Source organism: Schistocerca americana, chromosome X, assembly GCF_021461395.2.
Source record: "Schistocerca americana isolate TAMUIC-IGC-003095 chromosome X, iqSchAmer2.1, whole genome shotgun sequence".
Taxonomy (NCBI): Eukaryota; Metazoa; Arthropoda; class Insecta; order Orthoptera; family Acrididae; genus Schistocerca; species Schistocerca americana.
The window spans coordinates 431,501,648-431,526,927 of record NC_060130.1 but is presented as its reverse complement, the minus strand read 5'-3'; the positions used below and the strand labels follow the sequence as shown (position 1 = coordinate 431,526,927).

The 25,280-nt window shown below is 43.2% G+C and overlaps 1 protein-coding gene across 1 annotated transcript in view; it reads left to right on the top strand.

Moving 5' to 3' along the window:
- The window catches only part of LOC124555637 (UPF0587 protein v1g245604), a 138,393-nt gene that overhangs the window by 19,650 nt on the left and 93,463 nt on the right, over positions 1–25,280 (top strand). Inside the window, exon 2 of the mRNA XM_047129615.1 lies at positions 12,685–12,739. Within this exon, the coding sequence (XP_046985571.1) occupies positions 12,734–12,739 (6 nt within the window). The 5' untranslated portion in view covers positions 12,685–12,733. The remainder of the gene's footprint in view (positions 1–12,684; positions 12,740–25,280) is intronic.

The following is a 25,280-nucleotide window of genomic DNA, read 5'->3' as shown; positions in this document are numbered from 1 at the left end:
AGTCTGGAGGGCGAGCTTCTACACTTGAGAAGAGTTTTTGAAGCAAACGGGTACTCTCCACAGCAGATATGTGAGTCACTCAAATGAAACCAGCAGTGGGCATAAGGAATGCAGAAAAAGATACAGAAAGTTTTAAATCTGTGGCTTTATGGCTATATGCTGGAAAATAGGATGGATTCTCAGCTAACACAAGGTGAAAGTAATTTTTTGCCCACCGCCAAAGACGACAGCACTCCTGGGTTCTGTTAAAGATGATTTGGTGCTTTGGAATCCTGGGGTTTAAAAGATTCCCTCTGTGTGTTGCTGTTAATCCATCGGACAGACGACACACAGTCCCAGAGAGATGCTCAGAGCACTGCAGGTACATCTGGCTCTTACAACCTAATAAACTGGTAGTGGCAGAGCACTGCATTGACACTGGATACTCTGTGGTGATATGATATGTCAAAATTTTAGCCTTGACTTCATCTTTCTGGCACTCAGTAGTGAAAGATACAACTGAAATTTGGTTGGTGACGATTTTAATTAATAGAGATAGGGGCTTCAGCTTGGACAAATCATGGAATCCAGCACCTTCTGTCATAAACTTGCAAAGACATCGTGATATTGCAGACCACAGTGATACATCAATATCACTGCGTGGATGGACCATGCAGCCATAGATCTAATTTCACTCATATGTTGTACCTCTTTGCTGATGATCAACTTCTCTGGCGGCTTGTGTATCAATGTGTAGTAGCATGGTCCGCTTGTTTAAAAGGACAGCGTAAGTACTGGAGCATCTGTCACCTTGGCTCACTCTGAAGATGGCTGGACGATAAGCAGCTGAAATATTAGAAGAAGTGAAATTTATGTGGCTGCACGCTCGAAATTTTATGGAACATGTCATACTTGCTTTAATACCCGATTAACTGCTTCCTTTGTGTAGTGTACACTTGACCTAGTCAGCAGAGCCCAGCAACATGAGCTCACAGCACATCTAAAGAAAACTACTGCAGCATTGATAAGACTCTGTAGGCCGTTCAGCAGATATGGACATTGGTGGTCTATAGTGGGAAACAGTACACAATCTGCAATGGCTGTGCTTCCACTATAAGAACAAGGCTGGTATTTTTCATCACTTAACCAAGCATACAAAGGAATCAAGACTGGCTTCTGAATGTATTAAACGTGTTTGCATGGTTATGTCATAAGCTATGACATACTGGTGACTTCACCCTGTGCTTTAATGGCTGCTTGCTGAGCATCCTGGAAATGTTAAATGACACCTAGCCAGTACATTAGCTGCCCAGTGGATTTTCTTGTTGATCTGACTGCTGATTTCCTAAGCAGTTTAATTAACCACCTGGGTGGTAGTGACTTGCCACTTATTTTGCTTTACATAAACTGTTTGTGGTGCTAAATAAGCACCTGGAGGAACTAATACCAGTGGCTGGACTGTGGACTCATCCTTGCCACCAACATTCCGTTACTCGCTCTTTACTTGTTTTAGTGAAGCTTTTGGAAGCAGAGGGGGGCAGCTGTTAGTTAACGGATTAACTGGTAAGTAAATCAGAGCTCCCAGCTAGTGTTTTTTCCTGTGGTCATCTACAGTGCTATCATAGGAGGTGATGAGAAAATGAATCAGATGTTTGTTTGAAGAGACAACAGACATATATTGACACTGTGTTGTAATATATTTTGTCATGTAGAGAAGGAGGTACATTAAAGTTTATCAATGTTCATGAATCTTGCAGAGTTCTTTATCTGAGAATATTACTGCGTTTGTGATTGGAAAGTGAATTTTTTTTAACTTGAAGGAAGACAGCTTCTGAGCAAAGATTGTATTTGCAATGCTTTTATTTATGATGACTGGTTTTGGTAAAACTGTTACCATCATCTGATCTGTGAATAATGTATGTACGTGTAAAATATTAAATTATGGAAAATAACATACAGTGTCATCAATATAATACATAGGGTGAATTATTGTCAAAAATTCCTTGGTAAAGGATAGTGCAAGTACCCGATAGAGCTATAAATGTAATCCATATATTAATTAGCTGGATAACTGATGTAAGATGCATTGGCATGTCAAAGTTACAACCAGTATTTAAAAATGAGCCAAACGCATCCATCCCATATTAAAAGTCAGAGTACATCACTGATACAAGAGTGCCACTGAACTGACATGTGGTGAAAGTTACTAGAAAACATGTTCACATTTATTGCTGCTAGAGATCACTTCTGTATTCATATCATTGTCAACTGCAGATATAAACATGTAATTTTAATAAAATGTGGTAACTGGTACACAATTATAAAATTATTGTAGTAGGTAAAAGCTAAAATATTTAACAATATTAGCGAATAGGTGTTACTAGACACCACACTCGAGGCTGTAGCTATTAGAATCCAGGTGTCTGCTTTGGGAATGGTTTGCTGCTTATAAGGCTGGTATTACACTATCAAATTTCTTTGTCAAATGTCGTCAAATATTTGATCAAATCTAGGGCCTCGCTGCAGATTTGATCAAAGAAGTCGCTTGTCTTCTGATCACTGCTGTGTGACATGTTACTAAGTGGAGTGCTAGCATCGCTGCAGCGTTCTGTCATCTGTAGTGTTTTATAAACATTGCCATTAAATACAGTTGGTGTGTACTGACAACTACAAAATTAATAGAGATGTATGAAGCTGATGAGGCACTTTACAACGTGAGGCACCTTGAATAAAACATAGATTAAGAAGATTGGAGACCTAACCTAACCTAAATCTCTCCTGTAGCAAGAAATAGGAGTGTTACAGTGAACCTGTCTTCTGCAGATATGGCAGTTCTTAAGTGAGTATTGTGCTTTGTGATATGGGGATACACTTCACTGAGCACACACAGAAATGTATGCTCATCCATTCTTAAGTAATTGATGTACGACTTGATGTCTTCCACTATAAGCTCACATAACAAGTTTTCTTGAATGCTTTTATCGTGTTGTCGTAAAACCCACGGCTTCATCCAGGTATGTTTCCTTTTTTTCCCCCTGCTTCTCTTCCACATGTGCACACCGTGGAATTGTGGTACATGCAACTACTGCAGTTAATAACAAGTTGTTGTTGTCAGCCATCTATCTTGAACTTTGATGAAAAATACGATGACAGTGTAATATCCCTTTTTAGCGCCACGTCAAAGATCTTTGTCAAATATATATGACGAATATTTTATCACATCTTTGATCAAATCTTTGACAAAGAAATTTGATAGTGTAATACCGGCTTAAGCTGCTTATGAACTTATAAGCCGGTTTCACAATACCCCCAAAATAGGGCACTGAAGACATAGTACAAGAAACAGTGAATGTGACTACCCCTACAATGCATAAAGTGATATCCTACTCATCTAGACCATGTTGATCCAAGACTGTACTGTGGTGATCTCAAGAAATAGCCAAGGCTATCAAAAACAAAGAACATTCTGTGAGTAGTCTGATTTTGTATAAATGACTAAGTAAAAGCACGTTATTTAATGAAACGACAGAAACTGGACTGTTAGGAACAGTATACTGCTTCAGTGAATACGTACAACAGATGCCCAGGTGTTGGATCGTTTCCAATCTGGAATGTCTGGAGTTCTAGGCGGAAGAGTACTTCATACCAATCTTTTCTATATGGCCAAATTACTGGGAATATTCTATGCTGAAATGGCAGCTTCAAACAATTTTCACCCAATTTTACTCAACATATTTTAACCAAACATAGTATGCAATCTTTTAACGTTTGACTGGTAAGACCTATAATTCCAGTTTTACAGATTGGGAATTCAACAGTTCGTTAGCACAATGCAGAAATACCTCCCCAGGTGCAGAACCCATAAATAATGAAATGCTTCATGACCTTAGTGACTTTAGCAAAGTATCCTTTTGATGTTGAACGAGATTTGGGATGTGGGAGTTATACCTATGCAATGATAGAAAGTGGGAACAAGAAATTTGAGTTTTGAATATCCAGATCCACAACCCCCTGTTGGACTTTTTTACTGCCAGTGATGCTTTTGCACATTGGCACCTCCACTTCCACATGGTGTCACCACATCTTATCTACATTACATGGGTGGGGCGTCTGAGGTAACTTTCCACCGATATGAGTCTTGTTAAATGGAATAGCTGCTGTTGTGGGACCAAATGTATCGGTGGCCTTGTATGTCACTGTCTTCTGCCTGTACTCACAAAACTTCATCTTTGATTGGCCATTCAGAAGACATGGGTATGGACCTATAATGATTGTGGGTATTGTTTTTAGCCTAGAAGTGTTAAATGATGATTGCTTTTTAGAAATGCTATTGGACTGTGAACTAACACGTTTACCTCACAAAGCACCTCAGGACCACCTGTATATGAAAATTAAACTCCCAACACTCCCTCAGGAAAACTTCTTGGGCGTGAGATCAACAGATTCTAGTATTTTTTATTTTAATCCAGTGAGAGTCACTTATGGGTCAGTGTAGGGTTACTAGACCCTGTGCACTGTAGTGGAGTCGGAATTGATTGGTGCTTTCTGCACGAACCCCAATTGTTGATGTTGTTTTAGCAACAGGCAGCCAATGTTTAAAGATATGCCACCAACCATTCCTAATTAATTATCCATGTTAGACAATGTTTCTCCAGAACCCCAAAATTCATTCCTAATGAATTGTGTGAAAACTGGACAGCAACTCTAAATGATATGCGTTTGGAGATCTTGTTCCCCATGACAATGTGCCTGCCTACACCCATAGAGGGCACACATCCTCCCCTGTGTTTTATTCCATGGACTGTAGTAAGAATAGATCTTCTATGTGGTGTCTAGGATCTCACAGACTCTAATATCCATTTCCATATGTTCTGTTTACTGTGAACATTTGGAGTGGAGTGTCTGATAACCATTTTCTAAGACTTATACTTTTGCAAGCATGCTTACCATTAGTGTGTAGTTTGCTGCACATATTAAACTTCTGAATGCATTACTGCTTGACATTCACAAACACCTCTGGTTCTAGCATGATTGTGGGTCAGTACATTCCGGTGTTGATGTGTGGTTACAGATAACAGTTGACTTCAAGGTGCTCTGAATATGTTGAGCAGGATCTACTGCATGACAGGTGCATTAGTCTGATTTAACACCCCAATGAAATTTTTCCATAGGTGATTCATTACTTCAGTTTCCACTAGATCTGAGCTGATGGAACAATCCAGTGATTGTTCAAAGCATGAAATTAAATCCTGCCATGCTCAACAGCCTTGGATGGTCATTTTCCAGGAGGTACTGAGCAGGGCTAGACATTGTGGCATTTTTGTTTTCAAATGTTACATAATTAAGATTCCATTTTACAAAAAAAGTAGTCAATAATTGAATTACTTAAAAGAAACATATCATAGACTCTGCTTAATTTATGTTTGTGCTTACAGCTATATTTCTCCAGAAATTTGTATCGGAGTGAGGGATGGGCCAAGCATGACTTATGTAGTGCCATGTTTTGGATAGGAATGGGGTTTGTTGGAGGGAAATGAAATACCTATTTTCAACTGATTTGGTTCAGTTTATTCATAAAAAGAAAAGAAGTAAACGTATTTTAATGTTAAATCATGACTATAAACAGTAACCTACAAGTCTTTTTGTGAAGACTTCTTTCTGGTGAAGTCATCAATAGTGCCATCACAATTTAATCGTATTTGTAATTTCACATTCAATTTTCAGTACAAATAATACATAGTCGCCTTTACAAAACATTAATTCAGAGATAATTTTTAATTCTTTTCGGTCCTCCACACAGAAAATGACGTTTTCTGTAAAAGTTAGATATTGCCATTGACAGGTGCATTTTGAATGCAATCATAATTGGTTTTGTTCTTTTTGTAGCCGAAATGACAAAAGCTTCAATGGTGTTGGTTTCTCATCTTTGTTAATAGCACCTCCCAAATAAAATGCATTGCCAAAACATTCACTTCCTATGTGCATTTCCAAATAAGCTAAATACACACTTTGTATATGGCTTGCCTTCCATATTTTCAAAATGGCAGGCTTTTTTGTGACAAAGCGTCCTCAAAAAGTCGATTGCCAATCCAGGTCCTTTGTGTTCCCTTTCCTGTCGGTGCCATAGGCCCAGGCGTAACTACCCTGTGTGTAAACCCTGGTACTGAGTGTGTAATGAGACTGAAGACAAACTGTTTGCACACCTGTTGTAAACTTTTTTGGCCATGATTTTAATGAAATGTAATTAAGTAAATTTCTTCTTGGTGTTCGTTTTCAGAATCTTACAAATGTCACATGCATATGACTCCTAAACACCAGCTTCTAGTGACTTCTGCATAAGTAGTTTTTCTTACAGCTGTGTCCTGTATTGTTCACTTCAGTTTATATTGCTACTGATTCTGGCTCATATGGTTCAGTATTTGAGCACCTGTGAGAAGAGTGGTGTAGTCAACTTCCTCTAACTGGTCTTCCCCAGATTTTTGAGAGTCTTTAAATAAATATTTGTTTCATAATCCTGTATCAGCTCCTATTCCAAACTAAGAAAAGTGAGCTGCTTCAAGCTGGATCAGCCCAAGCAATTGCCCCAGCAGCCAGGTGTCGTATGGGCCCATGAGCTTTTGTTGTAAGGATCCAGAAAATCTGAGGAAATATATTTCATGGAAGCTGATTACACTTTGATTATGTAGCTGGTTCATGGGAAATGAATCAGATTACCCCAAAACCAGCATTATATGACTGGAACTACACAATAATACAGCTGAAGGAGAGTTGAAACTTCTTTGCAGATTAAGACTGTATGCCAGGCTGGTATTCGCACATGGGACCTTAGCTTTCACAGCCAGTTCTCGAGACCCCAAGATTTAGTCCTGGTGCAGCACACAGCTGTAATCTGGCAGGATGCTTCAAATTGACGTACACACTGCTGCAGAGTGAAAACTGATTCTGGAAAGGAAAATTGTTTGTACAGTAACAAAATAGTGTGTTATATGTGGTTTATTATTCCTCAGTTTGCTGATGAGGTTCTGAAAAACCTGTTTACTTGCTGATAAAACATACAAAGCAGCAACATTAATAATAAGACCTGTAACTTTTCTGCTAGACATTTTTTCTATGAGGGGCAGTCAAATGAAAGCAAGACAGAAGGGAAAAAGAGTAAGTAAATTGTTTATTACAAAGTCATGCTGGGAGGTAATGCCTGCAAACTTTATGTGAAAACTCTTGGAGCTTTTTAAAGAAAACAAACACAATTAACATTCTACATCTTTATTCTTCATGTCTCCATATTAGCAGCCCTCTGATGCTAGAGGGCTCCAAATTTTATTATGTTACAGGGCAGTCTGTAACTTAACTACAGAGGCGTGCACCTCATTGTCTGAAGCAAATTGATGGCCATGAATGTCTTTCTTCAGGGCTCCAGAAATATGAAAATTGCATGGGGAGAGATTGGGACTGTATGGAGGTTGTGCAAGGGCTTCCCAGCGAAACTTCTGTGACAGTGGCAACAACCTTGGTGTTGTGTGTTGCTTGACCATGGCACTTAGTCCAGTCAGCGAAGGGAAATTTTTGTACAATAATAGGAGGAAGTGTCAACATCATAATAAACATCTCCGCTGCTGCTGCTGCTGCTGGTGGTGGTGGCAGCGGCGGCAGCGTGCGCTCGTGTGTGTGTGTGTGTGTGTGTGTGTGTGTGTGTGTGTGTATATGTGGAGGGGGGGGGGTGTTTAAAGGATTCTGTTTTATGTTTCACTTGAAAATAATGGCTGCTTGTGAACATGATTCCCAGTATAAAATTAAACTACATTAAATTTATTACAAAGAGTGTCCTATTAATTTTTTCTCTAGGACTAATAATTTCCACGTTGCAGGTAGTGGAAAAATCATATATTATTAAAAATAGTGTTTGTTAAATGAAGTGGGTTAAGAATAAATCTTAAATGTGTGTACCACATATTAAGTGCAGTAGAGCTGTGTTAAGGGATAGATTGTATTCTGGGGATGGAGGTAGAAGCACCAGGGAAGGTAGATTGCTGGCTTTTGCTCATGCACTCCCCTCTTTCATAGGTCTGTAAAATGAAGAGCAAGCAGGTGATTACAGACACAACTACAAGGTGTTTCACAAAGTTATACTGACCCTCCACAGCGCACTTCACAAATAACTGGTGATGCAGTGCACAGAGTTCTCCGAGGAGGAGGGGGGGGGGGGTTGTTAATTGCATTAGCACTGCACGGAATACCAATGAGTTACTAATAATACTAATGTAGAAAATGCATGTGGACAGAATCTTCATAAACCTTTCCACACTGTTCTACACTGCTAGTGGGGAAATTGAGTCAGAGTCTGAGTCATCATTCTCCCACCACGAGTGCTGCTCACTTTTCATTTTGCAGACAGGCTATTCCACCCCAGCATTTCTTGCCAGTTCTCTTATGTGAATAGACAAAATAACTTCATTGAGCTCATGTTTATATAGTAGGGTTATTTTCAATTTATTGGATGAGAACTTATTTGCAGTCATTAAGTGAGCTTTCATATAGAATACATTTCTATAAACGACGGCTGAGAAGTGTGTAACTTGTAGGTGTGATGATGTCAGTGACCTTTGTAGTGTTGGCGGGAAAGGTATCATAGTCACTTAGTTGTTGAGTTAATGAATGACAAGAAACTTACTGCACTTCTTTCAACATTGTGTTACTGGTACTCTACATAAATCTCTTCCGTTCAGGAAGTGCTGGCACTGTAGAGTGGGCTGCAAGGAGTAGAGCCCCATACCACACAACCACAGTGTATCTTTCAAGGTTGCTGTGGATATGTCTGATGGTATACGACTCTCTAGAACAGTAATCTGCTGTAATGCATTGCTTGACTTCTGTTTCAGAGGGAGACAATTTAAGCCTCTGGGCCTCTTCAGATGTTGGAAGAGCTGATACCAGGGTGACACATTCCATACCCTCAAGCAGTGCAAAGTATTCCGGACAGTGGTAGTGGAATCAATAAAATCAACATTGTCAAATACGTGTTAACAGCATGTTTCGCTTAGGACAGGCTCTTCAGTATGGCAGTCAGTTAACAGCTCCAACTGTTAAAACATTTTTACCTAATAGCTCAGTTAACAACTGCAAATAAGTACTTACTTAATAAACTGAAAACAACTCCACTGTATGACCGGCTCAGTGACGTTATTTTGTGTACTTACATACGAGAACTGGACAGAAAATGATGGGGAGGTATAGTCTATCTGTAAAAAGAAAACTGAGCAGCTCTCATAATGGGGAACTCGCCTTTTACAGAAGAATGCTGCAGCTGCTGTACAAGGTGACTAAGAATCATTTTCGCTACTAGCAGTGTAGATCAGTGCATAGAGTTTCACATAGATTCTGTCCATATGCGTTTCTTGCATTAGTATTAGTAACTTAAATCTGTATTCCATACAGTGTTAAGGACTTTAAGATACTTCCATCCCACCTACCAAAGTGGCACAGTGGTTAGCACACTGGACTCACATTTGGGAGGACGACAGTTGAAACCCGCATCTGGCCATCCTGATTTAGGGTTTCCGTGATTTCCCTAAACCGTTCCAGGAAAATGTCTGGATGGTTCCTTTGAAAGGCCATGGGCGACTTCCTTCCCCATCTTTCCCAAATCCAATGGGACCAATCACCTCGTTGCTTGGTCCGCTCCACCCCTCACCCCCCTCCCCTGGGTGTGTCTGCACACTCCATCACCAGTGATTCATAAGGCGTGTCGTGGAGGATTCGTATAACTTTGTGAAGCACCTTGTAGTTGCTTATTGTCATGTTAGTGTGTAGAATCACATGATTGCTCTTCAGTGTGCATGACTGCAATCCGTTGACCTACCTTCCCTGACACTTCTACCCACCCACCCTCCCTCCCTGCCCCTGCCTCCTCCACCCTGTTACACACTGAGAATAGAATGAATCCCTTAATACGGCTTTACTGCACTTAGACATGACACACACATTTAAGATACTTCATTTAACAGTAAACATTGTTATACCATTAATACACTATTTTTAATAATCTGCAATTTTTCCATCACCTGCAATGCGGGAACTATTAGTCCTAGAGAAAAAGAAATGAGTAGGACCTTTTTTTGTAGGGAATTTAATGTAATTTAATTTTGTACTGCTAAACATTTTCTCTATAAGCTGCAGTTATGGAGGTATTAAAGAAAAACATAAAGTGACCTTTAAATGGCCCCCACCACCATGCACGCACCCTTGCGGTGGGGATGTTTAATATGTTGTTGACGTTACCTACTACCACTGTACAAAATTTTGTGAGTAGGCGATTTTTTTTATCCCTTTTAGGCCTTCATTTGGTCTTCATTGTCTAGGCTGTTAGAAAAGTGTCAGGTCCACATGACATATTTTTCAGAACCAATGCTAGTTGGCATTGTGGTGGTCATCCTGTTCGAATTATCTCATTACCTTTGAGCTCAGAATATGTTATAAGATTCTTTGGCAGACAGAGGTCAAAAATATTGTACAAGAATTTTATATATCGTTTCCGCAATCCTCCTTATGGGCGGATGTGATCTCTTCCAATTACTAGGCACTGTTATTTATTAGAGGAATCTGTGGTTGATCATAGTTAAAAGTGGGACTAATGCAGCCTTAAATTTTTTATAGACAGGGATTCTATCAAGTCCTAGAACATTATTTATCTTCAGCTGTTTCTTGACACTGCTGATACAAATAACTATTTCACTCATCTTTGCTGTAGTGTGAGAATTAAACTGAGGCAGTGCTCCTAGTTCCTTTGTAAAGATACATTTTCAAATGAAGTTAGCTGCTTTTGCTTTGGTACCCCAAATTTTCAGTTCCTGTCATCCTTGTGTATATGGACACCAAATCTTATACTACTGACAGCCTTAATGTGTGACCAGAATTTACTTGGGTTTTGTGAGAAGGATTCTGTAAGATTCTGCTACAATTGTCATTGAAGGCTTCATGAATTGACCTGTTGACAGGCACGTCCATTTTGAGTGCCTCACTATCTGTAGCCCTATGCTTTATTTTACGCCTTTTATGCAGTCGTTTGTTTCCTTAGAAGTTTCTCTACAGTGACTGTATACCGTGGAGAAACCTTCCTGTTATAAACTGTTCTACTAAGTACATATCTATCCAGTGTATGGTCAACTATTGTTTTTAACTGGAGCCATTGTTTCTCTACATGCTTCTGTCTTGGACTGAAAGTTTGAAATTCTTCTTTGAGATATGGGATTATTGCCTTTTATGGAGTTTACTGAGCATACACAACTCTCTACAGGTTTAGTTACTCTTTTGTACTTTGGTAATCATTGTTGCTACAACTGCCTCAATGTCATTGCGAACATCCTGCAAGAGGTCAGGTCTGTGTGTTGCCATTAGATCTAATATATTTCCATAGTTTGTGGGATTCTGAACCATCACTTCTAGGTAGTTTTCAGTGAAGGCATTTAGTAATGCCTCATAGGGTGTCTTGTCATGCTCACCACTAAAATTACTCCGATTGATTGTTGAATTATTAAAGTCTCCTCTGCCGAATACATTATGATTTGGGAACTTACACACTGGTAAACCGAGGTTACCTCTGAACTTTTCAGTTGCATCAGGATGTGAGTCTGGTGGTTGATAGAATCCATTGCCCACCTGTGATACTGAATCTTGTCCAGACAATCTTGCACGCAGCTTCAATTTATGTCTCAGTGGATTTGAGTTGATTGTAGTCCACATATTTAATACATGTAAAATACATGTCCAAGTAAAGAGGGCTGAACAGACGGAAAAGCAGCAGAGTTTTGAGAATAGCATTTTTTAAAAAATATTTACTGACTTAGGTGTTCATTATCATGTTAAGTATAAATAAAATAAACAAAATAGTGCCATTATTAAAATTTTTTTGCTGTGTAGCAACACTATTGCATTCATTGACTTATTGAATATTTCAGGTTTTCCTTCATGTGGGCATGTATGGAACATGAAAATTGTTGGGTATCCATATGTGCTTCGTTGCTTGATGATGATTTCTCAACTTAATATCAGTTTTCTGTAACAATTAATGATGCCTATGTCAGTACTGTAAACAGCACTGTCAGTACAAAGAATAGAAGAATGAAGGAGTAGGAGGAGGAGAAGGTTGGAAGAAGAAAAATCGTGCCGTATGTGGAATTTTCGTTTCCATGGGCAACAAAGTTGTGGAGCAAAAGTACAGAAATGTTACCAGGAGTTATGAATTACTTTATTACAATGTCATTTTATTGGCTGTGATGTCTGTATATTCCTTCTACAAACATGACAAAGCAGTTATGCAGATTCTTAGTTTGACTCATTGTGCAGTGTCCATATATTCCAGATGTAATCTCTTCAGGGTTACAATGATTAATGTACTCTGAAGAATCAGCAATTTTTTACATGCACATTGTATGTCAAATATATACTGGATGATAAGCCAAGAATGTCTGAATACAGTACATACAATATAATACACTATAATATAAATACGAAACAACAAATATCATATCAAGAACTTGTATCGTTGCACACTTCCGTCCATGTCAAATTCTAATGTAGGTTGGTGTTTTTAAATATAAATTTGTTCCTTGAGGGCCTTGTGTGTGTGTGTGTGTGTGTGTGTGTGTGTGTGTGTGTGTGTGTGTGTGTGTGTGTGTGTGTGTGTACTACATCTATTTTTCTTTGTTTCAGATATTAAGATAATTCACCCCAAAGGCAGATATATATATTCTGAAGCAAAATGGTGGTAAGTACTAAAGAGCATGATTTTCATTTGTAAACATAATATAGGTAGCTAGTTGTCTGTGTAAGAGTGATATGTTTGTTAGAAGTTTGTGCTGTTGTGGTCTGCACCTTCCTGCACTCCAACAATCATCATCAAATTTTGCACTATGCACTTCAGTGTATAATGAACTCAAAATCTCTTCTCCCTCCTAGGACCCCTTTCCCCAGTGTCTCTCAGTCCAGAAGACTCCCACCAGCACTTGGCTACGAGGCGCACCATCTGTGTGCCCCCAAGGTCATCTGCTATCTTTCGGTTCCTGATCTTGCAGAAGCCTGTACTCCCCCTGTGCCCTGCTCTCCTCTACCTCAGAAACTGAAGAAGCAGTAACATAGATCCCAAGACAAAGTGCCCCCAGTGGTGCCATCTCCCCCCCTCACAACCTGGGTCTGACATCTTATTTATGGATGTCACCCCATCCTTGTCGGTGACAACAACTGACCAAGTGACCTGACCTCCTTCTCGGCTTCTCCATGTCTGCCTCGGACTCACACCACACGATCATCCAGTGGAACTGCAACGGATACTATCGTCACCTACCAGAAATGCAACATCTTGTCTCCTCTTATTCTGCCTTCTGTCTCGTTCTTCAGGAAATGCATTTCCGTGATGGTCACTCTCCAACTTTACATGGTTATCGGGCGTTCTGTCAGAACCGTGCTGTACCTGGAATAGCATGTGATGGCATCTGCTCTTTGGTCCGCTCCAATGTCATTAGTGACTGGATCTCCCTACGTACCACCTTGGAAGTAATAGAAGTTAGAGTGCAAACGACTCCAGCAATGACCATTTGCAATGTCTACCTCCATCCAGGTAGGCCACTTGATTATTTGCACTATCTACCGTAATCCAGCAACTCTTGCCCCTTTTCTCCTCCATGGGGACTTCAATGCCCACCAACCACTGTGGGGGAGTGTCACTTCAATGGGTAGGGGTATGCTAACTGACCATCTTACCACGGACCTCGATTTGTCTCCCTTCAATGATGGTTCCCCTACCCACTTCAGTACTGCTCATGGCACCTTCTTTGCTGTCAATCTCACAACCTCCTCCCCTGCCCTCGTGGCTTCCGTACATTGGTCATCCCAATATGACCTTCGTGACAGTGAGCATTTTCCAGTGATACTATCGCTCCCCTGTTGCCCAGCAGACAGGCCCCCACGTTGGGCATTCCACAGGGCCAATTGGCATTTATACATGTCTGCTCTCTGCTTTGACACCTCCCTCTCGAAATCCATTGATACAGTTGTGCAAGGCATCTCTGCTGCTCTTCTTCATGCTGCTTGCACTGCTGTCCCTCTATCCACAGGGCTCCCTGGTACCAAGGATGTCACCATCACTGTCACTGTCGCGGACTGCCAGTGGGTGCTGCAGCGATTTGACACCCTTCCCAGACCAACCTCCTCACTTTTAAGTGTCTCAGTACTAAGGCGTGTTACCTCATTAAGTGGAGTAAAAATGAATGCTGGGAATGCTATGTTTCCTCCCTGGGGATGTATCCCTCTTCATCGCAGGTTTGGCCAAAGCTCCATAGCGTTTTGGGCCGCCAGCAACAGTCAACTGTCCAGAGTCTGAACCTCTAAGGTGCTCTGTGCACTGATCCATTGGTCCTTGCAGAACACCTTGCGACACACTTTGTGATGGCATCATCGTCCGCTTCCTACCCTCCTACCTTTCTTCAGCAGAAATGCAGAGTTTGAACAGACCCCCCTCCATTTCTCCTGCACCATGTTGAACCCTATAATGCACCTTTCGCTGAATGGGAATTGGTGCAGGCTCTTAGCTCTTCACAAGACACAGCCACAGGGCCGGATTCCATTCACAATCAGATAATCCAACATTTGGACGTTCCCCAGAGGCAATGGTGAGACAGTATAGTTATCCACATCCTTAAGCCTGGGAAAAACCCAACATCTTGAGACAGCTGCCACCTCATTAGCCTTACGAATGTACTTTGTAAACTGCTCGAAAGGGTGGTCAACTTCATCTTATGTTGGGTACTGGAATCTTGGGGTGTTTTGTCTCCGTATCAGTGTGGGTTCTGGGCAGTGTGATCTCCAACTGACCATTTACTCCGATTGGAATCAGCCATCCGACAGGCTTTTACTCGCTGCTGGCAGCTTGTCGTAGTTTTCTTTGACCTACATAAGGCGTGTGGCACGTGGCTTGGTGCCATCACATTTTAGTTACCTTCCATGACTGGGGCTTCCATGCTCCCCTTCAGATTTTTATCGGCAAGTTTTTATCTTACCGGCTATTCTGGGTTCGAGTTGGCTCTTCACTCAGTGCCCCTCAGATTCAGGAGAATGGTATGTCACAGGGTTCTGTGCAAAGTGTCACTCTCTTCCTCATTGCCATCAATGGGCTTGTGACCTTTGTTGGGCCTCTGGTTACCCCAGCATTGTACGTAGACAATTTTTGCATCTGGTGCAGCTCCTACTTGGTAGCATCTGCTGAGCATGAGCTCAAAGGTGCCATCCGACAGGCCTCTGCGTGGGCCACTGCCCATGGCTTCCAGTTTTCTCCCTCCAAAACGTGGGTTATGCATTCATGTTGTCGACCCACAGTACACCCCGATCCAGAACTTTGTTTAGGCAACCAGCTCCTCGATGTTGTAGCACAGTCCCGTTTCTTGGGCCTTATTTTTGATAACAAGCTGATATGGCTGCCTCAAATTTGCCACCTAAAGGCTACATGCATGTGGAAGCTTAACGCTCTCCGCCTCCTGGCCCACACATCTTGGGGTGCAGACTGTTCGACTCTTCTCCATCTGGTCTTGTCCAGACTGGATTATGGTAGTCAGGTTTATGGCTCAGCAGCTCCTTCCATTTCAAATGCCTTGACCCTGTCTAGCATTGTGGAGTGCGTCTGGCTATTGGTGCCTTTCGCACTAGGCCTGTTGATAGTCTCCTCACAGAAGCAGGAATTCCCCCTCTACACATCCGATGGAGCCAACTCCTTGTCTCTTACGCAATCGCCATATGCCAGTTCCCTGACCATCCTGTGTACCCTGTGCTCTTCGCCAATGAGAGATTTTTCCCTCCTCCCAGACGATGGATTAGGTCTGATCTATTCCAGGGTCCTAATGTCTCTGTTGCTCCTATGGTTTACCGGCATCTTGTATGTGCCATCCTTGCAGAGTTCCAGGGTGCCACTATCTTTTACACTTTTACACTGATGGTTCTAAGACTAATGATAAGGTGGGATACACTTTCATGTCTCGTACTGGCTTCGAGCACCATTTGTTGCCAGGATCATGTAGCGTGTTCATAGCTGAGCTTCTAGCCATTTCCAGGGCTCTCCTTTTTGTTTCTCAGGCCTCCCTCCACAGTGTTTTAATTTGTTCCGACTTCACTAGCAGCCTGCAGGCTATCAATCGATGCTATTCTTGTCACCCTTTGGTCTCTGCTATCCATGACCACCTCTCTGCCCTTGAACGTGCTGCCTGTTCAGTCCTCTTTCTCGGGGTCCCAAGTCATGTGGGCATCCCAGGGAATGAATTGGCTGACCGTTTGGCCAGACAAGCAGATACTTACTCCTTTTCCTTTCATGATTCCAGCTGCGGATATGCGGATCTACATCAAATCTCTCTTTGCCCAGCAGTGGAATGCCATCTGGAGCACTAGTGCTCATAGTAATAAACTCCGCACAATCAAGGAGTCTACTGCAGTTTGGCGCTCTTCTTTCCCCTCCTCTCGGAAGGAGTCCACTGTTTTAAGCCTTTTACACATTCATCATACCCGGCTCACCCATTGTTTCCTCCTACGGAACGACCCACCCCCACAATGTGGTTGTGGCCCTAGACTGACGATATCTCACATATTGGTGGCATGTCCCCTTCTTTCAGCCCTTCGTGTTGAGTTTAGTCTTCCTACTTCCTTTAATTTAATATTAGCAGACGATCCACGGATGGTTGACCTGGTCCTCAGTTTCCTATGTGAAAGTGGTTTTTATTTCCAGATACAAGGTTCTCCTTTAGTTTTGGAGCAGGGGCAGGTTGGTTGTGGTTGGGGGTTGGGACTTCTTTTGCAGTCTTCACAGTCTGTGCCCCATGACTGCCCCCCCCCCCCCCCCCCCCCCCGCCACCCTTTTCAAGTTTTTAGATTTGGTCTCAGCTTTCATGCTTTTACTGTGTGTGTTTAATGCTCAGTATTTTATAATATGACTCCCCTGACTGAATCGGTCCAATTTTTGCAGACACTTTCTTCTGTAACTCATTTTGGATTCACAGGACTGATGACCTCGCCGTTTGGTCCCATACCCCTCTCAATTAATCAATCAAAATCTCTTCATATCATTAAAATAAACATCATATTTGCTTCTGAATCACAAAATATGGTAACTGGGACACAGGACTCAAAATGCTGGACTTGGTACTAGATGTCAAGTTGTGTAACTTGTAATATACCACTTCAGTGCTGCATATTGAATGATTTGTCGTTAGACCATACATGTGACATTATGAAGTGAAGTGAGATGCATTAATGGACTTATTCACATACTGAGATACAACATTTTGTCTTGATGCTGGCTTTGTTGTGTTTTTCAGAGACATGATAATGTGTGTAGACTGGGCCAGAATGTAGAAAATTAACTGATGTAAGGATTGTGAATGTGAGGTGAATCTTAAGTTAGGAAATGAAGTAAAACAACTAAAGCTTTTAAAGATATATGTTATTGCTCTTTGTGCATTGTGACACAATTTAGCTAATAACTCAAAGAATATGCCTGCTTTCTGCAGCCTCACAAAATGACTTGACCACCATTTAGCACAACATTCTGCCAATCACAACCTCCTGCCAAGTCTGTTCGTGATCAAGAAGTACATAGATACTATACAAAGCAAGGAGTTTACATCCTTGTCAGAGACAGCGCTAGTACATACACTCCTGGAAATTGAAATAAGAACACCGTGAATTCATTGTCCCAGGAAGGGGAAACCTTATTGACACATTCCTGGGGTCAGATACATCACATGATCACACTGACAGAACCACAGGCACATAGACACAGGCAACAGAGCATGCACAATGTCGGCACTAGTACAGTGTATATCCACCTTTCGCAGCAATGCAGGCTGCTATTCTCCCATGGAGACGATCGTAGAGATGCTGGATGTAGTCCTGTGGAACGGCTTGCCATGCCATTTCCACCTGGCGCCTCAGTTGGACCAGCGTTCGTGCTGGACGTGCAGACCGCGTGAGACGACGCTTCATCCAGTCCCAAACATGCTCAATGGGGGACAGATCCGGAGATCTTGCTGGCCAGGGTAGTTGACTTACACCTTCTAGAGCACGTTGGGAGGCACGGGATACATGCGGACGTGCATTGTCCTGTTGGAACAGCAAGTTCCCTTGCCGGTCTAGGAATGGTAGAACGATGGGTTCGATGACGGTTTGGATGTACCGTGCACTATTCAGTGTCCCCTCGACGATCACCAGTGGTGTACGGCCAGTGTAGGAGATCGCTCCCCACACCATGATGCCGGGTGTTGGCCCTGTGTGCCTCGGTCGTATGCAGTCCTGATTGTGGCGCTCACCTGCACGGCGCCAAACACGCATACGACCATCATTGGCACCAAGGCAGAAGCGACTCTCATCGCTGAAGACGACACGTCTCCATTCGTCCCTCCATTTACGCCTGTCGCGACACCACTGGAGGCGGGCTGCACGATGTTGGGGCGTGAGCGGAAGACGGCCTAACGGTGTGCGGGACCGTAGCCCAGCTTCATGGAGACGGTTGCGAATGGTCCTCGCCGATACCCCAGGAGCAACAGTGTCCCTTATTTGCTGGGAAGTGGTGGTGCGGTCCCCTACGGCACTGCGTAGGATCCTACGGTCTTGGCGTGCATCCGTGCGTCGCTGCGGTCCGGTCCCAGGTCGACGGGCACGTGCACCTTCCGCCGACCACTGGCGACAACATCGATGTACTGTGGAGACCTCACGCCCCACGTGTTGAGCAATTCGGCGGTACGTCCACCCGGCCTCCCGCATGCCCAATATACGCCCTCGCTCAAAGTCCGTCAACTGCACATACGGTTCACGTCCACGCTGTTGCGGCATGCTACCAGTGTTGAAGACTGCGATGGAGCTCCGTATGCCACGGCAAACTGGCTGACACTGACGGCGGCGGTGCACAAATGCTGCGCAGCTAGCGCCATTCGACGGCCAACACCGCGGTTCCTGGTGTGTCCGCTGTGCCGTGCGTGTGATCATTGCTTGTACAGCCCTCTCGCAGTGTCCGGAGCAAGTATGGTGGGTCTGACACACCGGTGTCAATGTGTTCTTTTTTCCATTTCCAGGAGTGTATTTAACAAAATGTAACAAACGGCTGAGCTGGAAGTGTAAGAATTAGTAGACAAATGGGTCAAAAAAAGTTGGGTAAAATTTCTCAGCAACAAAATAAGATCATCAGCAATTATTTGAGAAACTGTTTTCTTATGTGAAGTCATGTGATTGAGAACATGATCAAATAACGACCAAACAACCGTAACAGTATATACATAAAATAAGAGAGAGCCAACCACTCACCTAAGGTAGATCACTGTCAAGTTCAATCATTCACAAACACAAGCAACCACACACACATTCCCATGGCCACAGCAAGACTGATCAGTCTGTTCATTCGCTAGAAAAAGAACTAGTACTTGAAAGATAGTGTGAATGCAGTTTTGTATTATGTGTTTCTGTGCTCCACACATCAATCTGCTATAAATAGTGGTTGCATTTCTTTTATTTTACACATTGCTCCAGCCAGGAATTTCCACTATTGTTATAAGTGTACATACATTTATAGACAAGAAAATATCATGGAATATAAATTGTTGTTTATACCACTGGATAAATGGAGAGTCATAACAGTATACTAAAATATGTAAGTAACGCAACGTCTAATCATTTGTGTGTTTCACAGCATGTGTGTGTCTTTTTCATATGAAGTAAACTGAGCAATATCTACCTCCTCCCCCCCCCCCCCCCCCACCCTCCTCCTCCCCCCCAATGCATTTTCCATAGAGTTTTGATATTACAGTAGACCATCATTATTTTGAAATCAGATAAACTGAGAACTTGGTTGACCCATACTAACTGTTTGGTCCTTGCTGAATTACATCGAAAAATCCATCATTGAAACTGAATTTCAGATAATTTGTACTACAAACTAAAATTTCCATATCTGATCTGCTGTGCTGTAATTTCGCAACAATGAGCAGATCGCTTGATTGCTGCTCATGTCACTTCCACAGCAGAAGATGCAAGGGCAGGGGAAGAGAGGGGTTGGTCAGCAGACAGCATGCAGCACGTGACGTGCAACAATCCAGAGCAATCTGTGTATCTGCTTGTGAAGAGTGAATGTGGTTTTTTCCCCATCATTTACAGTACAGTGCTGAAACAGAAACGAGCTTGTAGTGCTCTGACATTAAAACAAGAGGAACAAATTCTACAAATGGTTGACCATGAAGAGACGACAGGTTGCAGAACAGTTCCAGAGCCTGAAGTGTGCTGTCTCATCAATAATAAATTCAAGACAGAAAATAGCGGGAAATCGGGCAAGCTGTTCATTCAGTAACACTAGCAAGCACATGAGGCCAACCAAACGTGAAGTGGAGGATTCACTGTTTGAATGGTTCCAACACATGCCCTCACCATAAATTATATTTTCCAGCCCCATACTTCAAGAAAACGCTCATGAAATCAACCAGAAAAAGGAAATTTCTGGGTTTGTGTTTTCTGAGGACTGGTTGTGGCATTTCCAGAGGCAGCATAAAATCAGTACTGTCAGTGTCCGTGGGGAGGCACATAGAGTAAACTTGGAAGATGCCAATGAGTTGTGGTGCGAATTTCAAGCTCTGTCATATGTATTACCCAAGGAATGTGATTGATATGAATGAAGCTGGAGTTTTCTGTAACTTGGTGCCTGAGAAAAGTCATCAAGGAAAACACAGTGAAGAGAGGCTGATGGTGGTCTTGTGTTGCAAATTCAGATGATACTAATTACGTCAAACTAATAGTGATTGGAAAATACAGAAATCCGCATGTTGAAAACATCAGGCTATTCAGTCTGCCATGTCACTATGAGAATAACAAAGCTTGGATATGCAGTCTCTCTTCCGTAGCTGGCTCCTGAAGGTTCAATAACAAATGGCTGCAAGAAAGAGAGATATTTTGATAACTTTGGAACACTCTTTGACACATCAAGTCAGTGACCAGGAACTTCCAAATATAGAAGTTGTCTTCTTACCAGTTAACACCACGAGGTGTCTGGAGCCATTGGTTAAGGGAATAATCACCTGAATGATGAGTAATTACAGATGTCAATGTGCTAAAGCTGCCAGCAGTGCCATCATACTACCCAAGCTATCTCCAACATATCAGCTATATGGGATGAAGTTCCTGTCATTGAAACTGTGTGCCAGACCGAGACTCGAACTCGGGACCTTTGCCTTTCGCGGGCAAGTGAAATGAGCTACCCAAGCATGACTCATGCCCAGTCCTCACAGCTTTACTTCTGCCAGTACCTCGCCTCCCACCTTTCAAACTAATCTGCCGGGAAGTTTCATATCAGCGTACACTCCAGTGCAGAGTGAAAATCTCATTCTGGAAAAATCCCCAAGGCTGTGGCTAAGCCATGTCTCCGCAATATCCTTTCTTTTAGGAGTGCTAGTTCTGCAAGGTTCGCAGGAGAGCTTCTGTAAAGTTTGGAAGGTAGGAGGCGAGATACTGGCAGAAGTAAAGCTGTGAGTACTGGGCGTGAGTCGTGCTTGGGTAGCTCAGTTGGTAGAGCACTTGCCCGCGAAAAGCAAAGGTCCCGAGTTCGAGTTTCGGTCCGGCACATAGTTTTAATCTGCCAGGAAGTTTCATGACTAACTGTTTTAAGAAGTCCTGCGCAGCAACTGATAATGCTGCCGAAACTGAAGAGGAAGCTGACGATCCAACATCTGAACATACTCATAATGCAGAAGCAATTTCATGTTCTAATGCTGCTCTTCTGAATGCTTACACCCGGTGGGTGTCCACTTGTACTGACAACACTGAAGAATGGACACAGGAAGACAACAATGCTTTACTGTCGTCTTCTGAGAAGAGACGTGAAGGTATGGCACTGCACCCGGCATTGAAGTTGCAGTTGCTGTTCTCAAAAGATTGGCTGTCCTTTCTTATGTATCCATGGCAATTTAGACTGCTCTTGGTGTGGTATCTTGAGAGAATACCGTATTATTTCGACCAACTGTTCAACAAACAATTAATGATTTTGTTTTCAAATTAATGTATAGAAGTAATGGTCAAGACTTTGCTGTAAACTAAAACATGTTCTGATTAAAACTTAGTGCGGTAAACAACAGTACATTAAAGTGTTTCTTAAGATTCACACTAATTCAGTGGGCACAATATTGCTCCACGATATGTATGTAATTGTATTATTGTGAGGGACACACACTTTTGACCTCCTCCCCCCCCCCCCCCTCCACACACACACACACACACACACACACACACACACACACACACACACACACACACACACACACACACACCACAATTAAACAAATGCCAGAAATACTGTTGCACATACACAGTATAGTTATTTTTATTTTTTCGTAGAGGTCCTGTAGATAGTGCACCCTTATTTGTTGCTACCCATAACGAGAGAAAATGAACTCAACAACCATATATTTTTACAGAAAACCTCATTAATTCAAACTTTGTTAAAGTGAATTGAATATTTTTCAGTCCCTTGAAATTGGGTTAAATGGAGGTCTGCTGAGATACAACTTTAACATACACATTGTAATACATGTAACTAAATCCTAAGTATGTGTCTAAATGAACTGTCCCCCCTGTGGGTCCAGGGGTTAGAATAGGCCTGAGGTATTCCTGTGTGTCGTAAGAAGTGACTAAAAGGAGTTCCACACGTTTCGGACATTATGTGATGGTCCCCTGTAGGGTTTGACCTCCATTCTTCAAAATTTTCCCGAAGAGCGAGCCAATTGGGGAAGGGAGCCTTACAAGGTCCATCGTGCATTGAGATCCTTAGCCCACTTTCTCGTCCTCTCATTTCAGTCCCGCTCATTCTCATCTCTTGGGCGAGGACACCTTCCTTGGTGCGTTATCCACCAAGCACTATGCAGTGTCACTATATGCATCGACAATGACCATGGACTTATTTGCACCTGATGCCCAGCACGGTAGCCAGTCCGTTGTGGTGGGGCTGCCATGTTTCCTGTTGCTTGTAGCCCCCTGACCACGCAGGCATTGCTCTGCTGATGCTTGCGCCGTTAAATCCCCACGTATGCCAAGGGCTAGATGCCCATCCCCCTGGGGCATCGGGACTCCTGGCAAAGGCCATCCTGCCAGGTGGCCTTCGCTGCGGCTGGGTGGCCCCTGTGGGGAGGGCCCCTGGTTGGAGTGGGTGGCATCAGGGCAGATGACACGCGATGAAGCATAGTCCATCAACTCTTGCTGGTGGTGAAACACCAGCAGTCTCTAAGCGATCACAAGCTCAATTTAACGGGCAGAAGTATGACCCCAAATTGTTCCCCTCCCTGGCCACACCATGGGAGGAACATCAGGCTAAGGATAGCAGTGGATCTTATTCGCCCCCGTACCTTGTATGCTTGAGAGCTGATGCGGAATCTTTCATGACAGTGAAGCATCAGTTTTTTGTTGAGCATTTAGAGGACAAGTTTGGTGAGGTGGAGGGCTTGTCCAAAATGAGATCTGGGTCGGTCTTTATCCAAACAGCATCCTCTGCTCAGTCATGGATGTTACTCACTTGTGACAAGCTGAGGGTGTTTCTGTAACCATCATGCCCCCATAAGAGCTTAAATACGCTTCAGGGTATCATATTTCACAGGAACCTTCTTTTGCAGTCTGATGATGAGCTGTGCGCCAATTTAGAGTGGTGAGGTGTACATTTCGTGCGGCGAGTCCACCGGGGTGCGAGGGATTATCAGGTTGCCACTGGTGCCTTCATCTTGGCCTTCGAGGGTGATACATTGGCCTAGAAGGTCAACGTAATGGTCTACCGCTGTGATGTAAAGCCCTATATCCCTCCCCAATGCGGTGCTTTAAGTGCTGGAAGTTCAGCCATATGTCTTCCCACTGTACTTCCAGCGTCACGTGTCGAGATTGTGGATGCTCATCACATCCCAATACACCATGTACCCTGCCTCACATCTGGGTCAGCTGTGGAGAGCACCATTTGCCTTGCTCGCCAGACTGCAGGATTCTCCAGACAGAAAGGAAAATCATGGAGTACAAGGCCCTGGCAGACTGACCTACACTGAGGCTAAGAGAAAATTTGAACGCCTCCATTCTGTGCGTATGACATCATCTTACAACGCTGCTACAACAGTTCTGGCACCATCAGCTCTGGCAACCCAGGTCACCTCTCAGAGCTGGAACAATACACCTGCCCACTTGATGGTGGGGGGCATATCCCTCCCTGTTGCTCATGCACCACCTATTTCGGGAGCAACACCCCCCCCCCCCCCCCTCCAACCATCTAAGCCGGAGAAGCGTAAACCTTCTGCAGCTTCTCTCACTAGGAATGGGTCCCTCGGGTCACTCACTTCCCAGGTTTCTTCTAGTGGGAAAGAAGACACCCGCCCGTGGCTGAAGAGACCAAAAGCAGTTGGTCATAGTGCTTCACGCTCATCCTCAGTCCCGGAGACTGAGCTAGTGAAGTCCTCCTAGCTAGGGAAACCCAAGGAGCAGTGAGAGAAATCCTAAAAGGAAACCCCTAAGACCAAGGAAATAGCGGTGGCACCCACACCACTGCTACTTACAAGCTCTGCGGCTGAGGATGGGGTGGAGGTTTTGGCGTCTGCTGAGGACCTAGATTTTGTCAGACCCTCAGACACAATGGATATAGACTGCTCAGGCAATAAATCAGTGGCAGCAGGTGACTTAGAGGTGTAAACTGCCTCATTGAATGTTCCATGCCTTCCCAGTCTCACGATGCCATCCTCCAGTGGAATTGTGGCGGTTTTTTCCTCTGCCTGGCTGAGCTACGATAACTGTTAAGTTTTACACCTACTATCTGCATTGCCCTCCAGGAAACCTGGTTCCCAGCACTGCAGACCCCTGCCCTCTGCGGCTATAAGGGATATTACAGGAACCGTAGCGACTATAATTGAGGGTCAGGTGGAATTTGTGTTTTATCTCCTAAACTCGGTCTGTAGTGAACCTGTGCCCCTTCAAACCCCTCTTGAAGGTGTGGCTGCCAGAACAAGGAAGACGCAGGAAATAACTGTCTGCAATGTATATCTTCCTCCAGATGGTGCAGTACCCATGAATGTATTAGCTGCACTGATTGATCAACTCCCTAAACCTTTCCTACTTCTGGGAGATTTTAATGCCCATAACCCCTTGTGGGATGGTACGATGCTTACTGGCCGAGGCAGAGATGTCGAAATTTGACTGTTGCAATTCTGCCGCTTAAATACTGGGGCAGCCACACATTTCAGTGTGGCTTATGGTAGTTACTCGGCCATTGATTTATCAAT